Source organism: Penaeus chinensis, chromosome 26 (assembly GCF_019202785.1).
Source record: "Penaeus chinensis breed Huanghai No. 1 chromosome 26, ASM1920278v2, whole genome shotgun sequence".
NCBI classification, from domain to species: domain Eukaryota; kingdom Metazoa; phylum Arthropoda; class Malacostraca; order Decapoda; family Penaeidae; genus Penaeus; species Penaeus chinensis.
The window spans coordinates 8,142,235-8,152,622 of record NC_061844.1 but is presented as its reverse complement, the minus strand read 5'-3'; the positions used below and the strand labels follow the sequence as shown (position 1 = coordinate 8,152,622).

Genomic DNA, 10,388 nt, shown 5'->3' with positions numbered 1-10,388 from the left:
GTGTCAGATTCAATATACAATTTTATGTGACTAGAGGGAGGGAGAATGCCTTAGCAGAAATGGCTGAAGAGGCAGTTAGGGTTCCTGTTAGTGTGTAAGAGTAGATTATTGTAGTCTGATTGGTCTTATCTGTCTGTCTGTCTGTCTGTCTTTCTCTTGTCTGTCTGTCTGTCTGTCTGTCTGTCTGTCTGTCTGTCTGTCTGTCTGTCTGTCTGTCTGTCTGTCTGTCTGTCTGTCTGTCTGTCTGTCTGTCTGTCTGTCTCTCTCTCTCTCTCTCTCTCTCTCTCTCTCTCTCTCTCTCTCTCTCTCTCTCTCTCTCTCTCTCTCTCTCTCTCTCTCCACCACACCACAAACACAAACACAAAGACACACACACACAAAGATGTATATCTGAGTACTTGTGCACAGTCTGAATTTCCAAAACTACCATATTCACACGATAGGCAAAAATAGCCATCTAGCAACCAATTAGAACCATTCTTACACAGACCTTCTAAACAGGATGACCATGCTTACACTGTAAATATTTCTTAGTGGGAGGTGGATGATTAACCTGGGGATATAAATTGCAGATGAAGGTGAATACATGGATAGATCTGGAAGAGGTTTTTTTCTGGATTAAATACAGGAAAGATCGGGAATGGCATTCTCTTTTTTTTAACTTTATGGATTATAAAGGTAGTAAGTATGGCAGTAAATTCATTAAAAATACATTGTATTTCTTCATAAATATGTGTGTGTGTGTGTGTGTGTGTGTGTGTGTGTGTGTGTGTGTGTGTGTGTGTGTGTGTGTGTGTGTGTGTGTGTGTGTGTGTGTGTGTGTGCGCGCGTGCGTGTTTTGTTGGGGTAACTTCTTTATATTATATTTCAGTATTGCCATCAGGTATTTTAGCAATCTAGTTACTGCTGGGGCTGGTTTGTGCAAGCTGCTTAAAGTACATTTTGTTTTTTTAGGTTGTTTTACTATTGCTATTTTTTGTATAATTAAAAATGATGAATAATGTAGATTAATAGCAAAAAAAAAATATTTATTAAAAAAAACAAAACCCTTTTGACTGTCTTTGCAAAGAATTCTATTATAATTCTTCAGTTATAAGAGATATAAATCTATGGAAGAGAAAAAAAGACTGCATATTACACTCACTTTATTGGTCTTTTTATTAACTCCTTTATATCCAATATAATGACTGGCAGAGTAAAGAGTGTCAGTCTACATAGAGGCTGTCAGCACCTTACTCAGGGACACACACAGTAGGAACAGTAAGCTATGATCTAAATCACAAAGTAATCTTCCATGACCAGGCTCTGGTGCAGTTTAACATGTATCTGTTAACTAAATTTTTGTCAAATGTACAGTTCTCTCTTGATCACAGCACGTGTTGCATGATCAAGCGCATTGCCAGAAAACATCACACACTGCTACCAAGTGATAACACTGAAACCCATCTGAAAATCCATTTATGAAATACACTTTTATATGTACTGTAATAATCATAAACATTATAGTTTTATAATGAAAACTCTCCATGAGTAAGTTAACTCAACACACACATACCCAGTTGCTGCACTCAGCCTAGACAGACTTAAGCCATGAGGTACACAGTTCTAACAAATTCTATCTGTACAAATATTTACATAAAAAAATGCTTTTTACATGCCATTAATTCTTTGGAAGGGTGATTAAAAAAATGGCTTGTGTGATATGCCGATGACATCTGCAACTTTCATTCACAACCTAACAACGGCCTTTTGCAGAGATCACTAGGGCTGTATCACACAAACTGCAGTATTACATACAAAACTATTTGGTGATGTGTGAAGATCTATGATGGTCATTAGCATACAAATTTCAAGCACACTTGAATATTAAATGCTCCAAGGATTCACTGAAAAACCCTTACAATGAGAAAATTATTATTACCAGAGCTTACCGGAGCTAAAACAAAGCACAGTCTACTCACAACTAGCTGCTTATGCTTTGTATATTGTCACTGCACCCAAGAACACGTGGGAATGTCCACAATACTGACAGGCCATGACAAGGACATGGGGTAACGATGGGTCAATAGGTGACATCGCCTTGAAGCATTTATGTACACCATCTTTCGAGTGTTACCCACGAAACTGCGTTACATTTCATCAACATTGCATTGATAATTCACTTCAGCCCTTATTTTTGTTTTAAACTTTACCTTTAAATTACATTCTAAATTAAATTCACATGAATATTTGAAAGCCATCTTCTAAAATAAGATATCAAACACTGGCATGTGTTTACCTGAAAAATTCAATTGCTTTTATGCATATCTTACTTCTGTGCTTATTCAATTCATGCTAATGAGACTTGTAGGGGCAACCTTTCTGCTTACAGATATTACATTGCTTATAATAAGTAAATTAAATATTTGGTTCATTATAACTAATATTTTAATCTTCTATTTCACTTAATTTTCTGTTTGTCACTGGTTTCTTGTAGTTATTCATCTAACAAGTCCCTTAAAAAGTGTAAGAATAAATATAATTTTCACTGACAAAAAATATGAAATCATGAAAAAAAAAAAAAAAAAAAAAACTTTGGCTATGGCATCTTAAACAGTCAACTGATATATAGTTCATAGTCTATAAATACAAAAGTAAAAAAATGAAATAAAATAAAATAAAATAAAAGTATCTTTGTACTCGAACTGTAAACAATGCAAATTTCAATGTCAGAATAACTAATAAATCTCTCTGTAAAACTCCTAAGAAACAATAATAATACTACATGTATATGTAAACAACAGTTTGTGCTTTTATGGTCTATGTTTATCCTGTGTTATGTGAGGTGGTTGATAGTAACTGAGTGTGAGTATGAATGTAAGTGTGAGTGTGTACATGAGTATGTACTTGCATGGAAGCTTGGTGTTTACACATAAATTAATCATATAAAACTGGTAAACGGATCTTTCAAACAAATGGCAGTCTACAGCTGTGTTTTAAATAGCACATAACCAATATCTATATAATATCTTCTAGGTATGAAAGCAGATTCGAACTGCACTGATCCAATCCTATTCATAAGGTACATACATCCTACCTCATAGGATATAATAAAGGCAAGGGGAAGTAAATATTTAACGAATATTCAACAACTGCAATTGCTATTTGGTGCCTTTCCCCAAATCTTTCCAATTCATTTTTTGAAAATAAGAAAAAAAAATCATTTGTGTCTTCCTTTAAATGATACTGTCAAGGTGTAGCAAGTTCCTGTAGAGCATCCAATATTTAAATGCTGACAGAGAGCTTTTCAACAAAGAGATGATTATGGTCCCTCTTAGGTTCTGGCACCTACTGCTGCGTAGTTTGAGGCTAGGTTTTATTATGGTAGTTTATAAGAAAAATATCATCTTAATTTATTTTGTGCCTTAAGAGGGAGGTATCTTAGAACTTATGGATAGGGCTTGGTGTCAAAAATAAAAGAGAAAAAAAGAGTCATACTCACAAAACAGAATCATTTGTGCAATGCTCCCAAAGGACTCAATTGTATGATCTTGCCTTATTCTGAGTCTTTGTTAAACATTACAAATGACTTTAATAAAATGGCTACATTATGAGGTCAATGAATAATGTATTCATATTAAATAAAATGAAAATAGAGATGAAAAAATAATTTTTCAGGAGCACTATGGAATCAAGGCAAATGCACCTCCATACCAAAATATCTATTTTCTAACTTACACTAACTAGACTAGATGTCTTTTAAATGTAGGGAAAACTTCCCTTATTTTTTCATTCTCTTTGTAATCACGTAGAAAAGGTAAGCTATAAAGCAGCATGTGAAGAAGTACCAATAATATAATAAATGAAAGACACCACAGATAAATTACTTATGAAAATCATTCTGTACATGAAAGGTGACCCCTTCTGTGGGCCAATTTTTCCCTTTTTTAGAAAACTAGCTATACACTGTACATAAGCAGTTGTCTGGGTAAGCAGCACAAAGTTGCCCTTAAGCTTAAAACACAGGCTTGTAGCAGCAGCGGCAGGAGACGTTTCCTTTATGCACAGACTGGCTACTGTCAACACTGGTTTACAGGGCAGCGCACCTAACAAAATTTTACTGCTTAGTGAAGTCCAGGACGAATGCATCACTTACGGCTAACAATGTCTTTCATTAGAATACAATAAATGCATTGATGTGTTTTCAATGTTGAGTCTAAATCTCAGACCAGTAATATGCATTACTTCAATTCACACTTTTTATGTGAGAGCACTAATGACCATTTCAGCTGCTTTTGCCATCTGATGCTTTTGGAGTACTAAATCCTTATACTTGCTAATAGGTTCAGCTTTTCTAAGGTGAAGCCGATGCTTACAAAAAGTGTTATATGAATATAATGTGCACTTGTTCAACACTTGGTAACACACTTCTTGAACAGAACAGAACTTCTTCAAGGCATTTCACGTTTATTAGACAGAGCGCAAGATCTTTGAACAGACCTAACTGGGAGTCCAAATAACTCAAACTGGAGGGATCTCTGTTGCCTGTGGTGCATCTTCCATCCCTTCTGGAGGGACTCTGACGGTACCATTGCCTGTTAACGTTGCATGTCCATTGGAGGGCACTTGGCCGTTCGCACACGTACTGGGGGGTGTGCTGATGGCAGGGAGAGTTGCAGCTGAAGGTGTCTGGGGTGGAGAGGTCAGAGGGACTGGGGAGGGGGCACTGGGCATTGCAGGTGCCGCAGTCACTGTTGTGATGGGAGGCATGGTGATCACCGGGTCATGGAGCCCAGCCATGTCATTGCTGCTTCCACTGTGGCTTCCTTCACTGGCTGTGTAGGATTCCATCGCCCGGTAGACGAACAGGAGGTCATCCTGTGAAGGCAAAAAAGAATGTGAAAACCTGTCTGAGGTACTTTTATAAAACATATGCCTTTTTGTCAAAAAATAAAGACACTACCTCCTCTTTATGAGTCTGTCACTTACATTCATTGAGAAAAACTACGAGTATACGAAAGTCACCAATATAACCATTGTCTTCAAACAAAATTCATTAACACCATCTTACAACACTTCACTTCTCAAAAAGAGAACATCCAATACATACTTCTTGAAGAACAATTAACACACTACACACAAACAAATATGTAAATAAACAAAAGAAAACAAAAGAAAAATATAACTTACCTGACTTGTCCAGATACTTGGCCTTCTGTTGTGGTAAAGTTTAGAAAACATGTAAGGGTCCAAGTGCTGCTCGAAGTCCACCTGGTTCTTCAGGGCAGTTAGGCAGCAGAAGGTGGCTCCCTCTGTCCCTCCAAACCTGTAAGAAATTAATCAAAAAGTGCTTAGACTCCAAAGGGACATCAAATATGAGATGATTTCATGACTGACACAAGTAAGAGAAGGTAGGTGATGATAATGAAAATAATGGAGGAGTAGGAGGGGGATGAAGAAGGGGGGGGGGGGGAGGAGGAGGAGGAGGAGGAGGAGGAGGAGGAGGAGGAGGAGGAGGAGGAGGAGGAGGAGGAGGAGGAGGAGGAGGAGGAGGAGGAGGAGGAGGAGGAGAAGAAGAATTAGGAGGAGGAGGAGGAGAAGAAGGATTGGGAGTATTAGGAGAATGAAAAGGATTAGGAGGAGGAGGAGGAGGAGGAGGAGGAGGAGGAGAGGAGGAGGAGGAGGAGGAGGAGGAGAGGAAGGATGGGATGATTAGGAGAATGAAAATGATTAGGATTAGGATTAGGATTAGGATTAGGAGGAGGAGTAGGAGTAGGAGGAGGAGGAGAAGGAGGAGGAGACTTCAATACTCACCGATCAACAACTATTAAAGGTCCATTCTGGTAGTTAGTATGGGCCTCAGACACTAAGGAGACAAGGCTGAGAGTAGTAGTGAGAGCTGGCAGCGTATGGGGCCAGCCAGGAGCGTGAATTAATCTAACCGGTAACTCATAGTCATCTTGCAAACTCTGGACTGCTACATCAACAGTCACCAACCCAGCATTCAATTTCTCTTCCAAATAACGCACCTGGCAAAAAAAGTTAAGATTAAATACATGTAAATCTGCTTCAAAATAGACTAAATATCCAAGTGAAACCACTGCATATCTAAAGGTCATAAATCTAATCAATATTTCTGCTCATCTTTCCCTTATATCTTTCCAAAAGCACCAAACCCTACCTTCCAATGCTCAGAGTCAAAGTCATCATGCTGCGCTGGCCAGAACTGCGGATAGCCCTGAGTCTCGTCTACAGCTGTCAAAACCACTATTGTCTGCGCGTTGTGGTCCCAAACCATCTGCCAGAAATCGAGGATGGAGGCTGGCGTAGGGTGCTGTGTCAGGATGAATTCTCGTAGTCTCTGATGGCCCATCAGCCAGGTTGCGTTGATGTAGTCTGAGCCTTCCACACCTGGCTTGGGGGTCAGGTGCACACGGCCATTCTCCATGGGCAGGTGGTCTGTGCTGCGGTTCTTCTCTCTGTTGACTGGCTTGACTGCACTGACAACATTGAAATCTCTTGGCTGGAAATGTGTAACCAGCTGAAAAGCAGAGGAAGTTCATTAGTATTACATAAAAAAATCAACATACTAAAAGTTTTTGATCAATTTCTTATGCTGTGTAATGCAATTACAAAAATATTTATGGTTCACATGCTAAATTCTTTCAAATAACTAACTTGAGAGCTCTAAAAAAAATCAATTTCAACTCTCTAAAACTATTAGTTACACCCTAATAACATCAAATGTCAGCAAATACCAATATAACAATGGACCAACGTCCACTAACACTACCACCTCAACTGTCAGGAGTGTATATCTACATACCTTGAACTGGTGTGAGAGAAGATACCAAGGCTGGGGCTTCTCCTGTGATCCTCCAGGCGCCTGCAACATCCTGATATATCTGCTGAGCCCAGCCCGAGGGATATTGGTGTCTCCACTCTGGATGGCTTCCAGTAGAGCATCGTGAATGAATATATACTGCTCCTCCGTCTGGTGATAAAAATAATTTCAAAATTAAAAAGGCAAAGAAACTGAGAAACATCAAAATTCCATCAGGAACTATATTACTCCAACTCTTCAAGGATACAAAACCAATGCTAGAAGAAAAAAAAAAGAAAAAAAAAAAGAAAGAAAGGATATGGATAAGTCCGATATGCGAAGCTGAGCTTCGCCCGGGCTATGCCAATGAGGGGAGCCCGGCCTGTAAAGAACGAAAGAAAGAAAGATAGTTTGTATATTCTTGAGCCACAAACCTGTACAAGGAAGTTGCGTTGTGTGCGAATGTGTTTCAGGAATCCCCAAATATTGAGGCGTCCCTTGGCACGAATCTGCTGCAACATGGCATCCAAGACAATGTATGTGCCAGTCCTTCCCACTCCAGCACTGAAATATGAAGACAAGAAAAGATTATAATACATTTGGCACCAACACCTATCTGGACTCACATCAAACATTATGCTGTATACATTTACATACAATACCACATAACTCGACATATGTATGTGGGAAAAAAGAGGAGGAGCAGAGATTAGAGAGAGAGAGAGAGAGGGAGAGAGGGAAAGGGAGGGAGGGGGAGGAGAGGGAGAGGAGGGAGGGGAGGGAGAGGAAGGGAGGAGGGAGGGGGGGGGGGGGGGGAAAAGGAGGGAGAGACGAAGGAGGGAGGAGGGGGAGGGGGAGGAGGGGGGAGGGAGAGGGGGGGAGAGGAAGGGAGGGGGAGGGGGAGAGGGAGAGAGAGTGGGAAGAGGAGGAGGAGAGGAGAGAGAGAGCGGGAGAGAGAGGTGAGAAGAAGGAGGGGGGGGGGAATAGGGGAGAAGGGGGGGGGGGGGGGGGGGGGTGGGGGGGGGTGGGGGGGGGGGGGGGGGGGAGGGGGGAGGGGGGGGGGGGAGAGGAGAGAGGAGGAGAGGAGAGGAGAGAGAGAGAGAAGAGAGAGAGAGAGAGAGAGAGAGAGAGAGAGGGGGTGGGGCGGGGGGGGGGGGGGGAGGTAGGGAGAGAGGAAGGGAGGGAGGGAGAGAGAGAGAGGGAAGAGAGAGAGGGAAGGAAGAAGAGAGGAGAGAGAGAGGAAGAGAGGAGAGCGGAGAGAGAGTGAGGGAAAAAGGGAGAAGAGGGAGGAGAGAGAGAGAGCAAAAGATAGATAAAGGAGAGAGACGAAAAAGAAAAAGGGAGAGAGAGGGGGGGGGTGGAGAGGGAGAGGAGAAGCCCACGAGGAGAGAGGGAGAGAGAGAGGAGAGAGAGAGGGAGAGGAGAGAGGGAGGAGAGAGTGGAAGAAGAGAGAGAGAGGGGATGGAGAGAGAGAGAGAGAAGAGAGGAGAGAGGAGGAGAAGGAAGAGAGAGGAGAGGAGGAGGAAGCGAGAGGAGAGGAGAGATGGAGAAATGAGAGAGAGAGGGGAGGGTGGGGGGTGGGGGGGGGGAGGTGGGAAAGAAGGAAGGGGGGAGGGGGAGGAGGGAACGGAGAGAGGGGAAGGGAGTGAGGAAGGGGGGGAGGAGAAGAGGGCAGGGTGCGGAGGAGGGGGGGGGGGAGAGGTGGGAGGGAGAGATGGAGTGGGGGGTTAGATAAGGGGAGGAGGGGAGGAGTGAGAAGGAGGTGGGGAGAGGAAGAGGAGATGGGAGGGATGGAGAGGAGAGGGGGGAGAGGGAGAGAGAGACGGAGAGAGGAGGAGAGGGAGAGAGAGAGAGAGGAGGGAGGGAGGATGAGAGAGGAGAGAGAGAGAGAGAGAAGAGAGGGGGGGGAGGGGAGGGAGTAGGGAATGAGAGAAGAGGAGGGAGGGGAAGGGAGAGAGAGGAAGGAGAGAGAGGGAAGGAGAGAGAGAGAGAGAGAGAAGGAGAGAGGAGACGAGAGGAGGAGGAAAGAGGAGAAGAGAGGAGAGGATGGGGAGAGGAGATGGAGAGAGAGAGAGAGGAGAGAGAGAGAGAGAGAGGAGAGGATGGAGAGAGAAGAGAGTAGGTGGGGGGAGGTGGAGAGGAGAGGAGAGAGAGATGGGAGAGGAGAGAGAGAGAGAGAGAGAGGGGAGAGAGATGGAGAGGAGAGAGAGGAGGATGGAGAGAGAGAGAGAGAGAGAGATGAGAGAGAGAAAATGGAAGAGAGAGAGAGAGAGAAGAGAGGAGAGAGAGTGAGAGGGAGAGAGTGAGAGAGTGGAGAGAGAAAAGAGAGAAAGAGAGAGAAGAGAGAAGAGAGATGGAGAGAGGGAGAAGAGGAAGATGAAGAGAGGAGAGAGAGAGAGAGAGAGAGAGTGGGAGGGAGGGGGAAAAAAGGGGGAGGGGGGGGGGAAACAAAGGTGAAGAGGAAGATGGGAATGGGAGGAGGGACGAGGGGAAGGGAGAGGAAGGATTGGAGAGAAAAATGGGGAAGAGAGAAAATGAGACGAGAGAAAATGAGCAGAGGGGAAAGAGAAAAGAAGGAGAAAAAAAAAGGGGAAATTTTTTATAAAGCAGGAGAAGATAATGCAGAGAAAAAAGGAGAAACACGGAGAAAATAATAAATGTGGAAAGAAAAAAGGGACAAAAGAAGGCCAGAAAACAATCAAAATGAAGTGCACCAAAAAAAACCATTGCATTCTGTAAGCACCTGTTGCCGGCTTCTAAATGAATGAACAAAACACATTAACTAAAAGCAGCGAAAATATTCTCTCTGCCACACACATTTCCCTAGGTAGTTTATAATATTTAAAGCTGATCACTTATCTCTCATTTCAATAACAATAACCCTTTTCCTTAGCTAATATTAAATATATTATTCTCTCTCTATATTTTTCCACTTTCATAGGGTTTCTGATTGCAATGAGGAAATCTAAAGTGTTACTTCTATGATATCAGCTTTGTTGCTTATATAAAGTCAATTCTCTATATTTGTCATATTTATTGTTATACTGGTATGTGCAATGCCTCTACATTAACAAAATTAAAAAGAGAAAAAATCTCTTCACTTCAAAGTCTGTTTCAGATGGGAATATTCTTACTTAATAATGATAATAATAATAATTATAATAATAAAAAGGACACCCATTAGAAAATTATACCTTCATGTCATATAACTTAAAACATTTAAGGATTTACATCTCCGAAGTTATAAAAAAGCAAATGGTTTGGCAAAAAATATTTTTCAAAATATTGAACTTTGTGGTATTGATGTCATAGCTGTTCAAATGCTTAAATTAACTTGTAGTTTGATATGTTATGCAAAACTGCCTCCAGAATCAGGCTGGCTCAAATAAATATAAAACTTTATATTGCGTGTGAATCTGGCATCTATCTTCAAATATCTGCCACCTATTACACTCGCGGTCTACTAACAATGTATGACTAATATATCTCCATACATTTTTCATTATATCCACATCTACTGTACACATCTTGCAAAACACACACAAAAATATTAATGCCAATATATATATATATATATATATATATA

At 41.6% G+C, this 10,388-nt stretch overlaps 1 protein-coding gene across 1 annotated transcript in view; it reads right to left on the bottom strand.

Annotated features, from left to right (window-relative positions):
• Nucleotides 1-1,132: 1,132 nt before the first annotated feature.
• Nucleotides 1,133-10,388, bottom strand: part of LOC125038996 (tyrosine-protein phosphatase 99A-like) — a 58,209-nt gene continuing 48,953 nt past the window's right edge. Inside the window, exons 9-14 of the mRNA XM_047632714.1 lie at nucleotides 7,237-7,366; nucleotides 6,806-6,973; nucleotides 6,161-6,520; nucleotides 5,794-6,008; nucleotides 5,170-5,305; nucleotides 1,133-4,857 (exon numbers count right to left, since the gene is read on the bottom strand). Of these exons, the coding sequence (XP_047488670.1) occupies nucleotides 4,501-4,857; nucleotides 5,170-5,305; nucleotides 5,794-6,008; nucleotides 6,161-6,520; nucleotides 6,806-6,973; nucleotides 7,237-7,366 (1,366 nt within the window). The 3' untranslated portion in view covers nucleotides 1,133-4,500. The remainder of the gene's footprint in view (nucleotides 4,858-5,169; nucleotides 5,306-5,793; nucleotides 6,009-6,160; nucleotides 6,521-6,805; nucleotides 6,974-7,236; nucleotides 7,367-10,388) is intronic.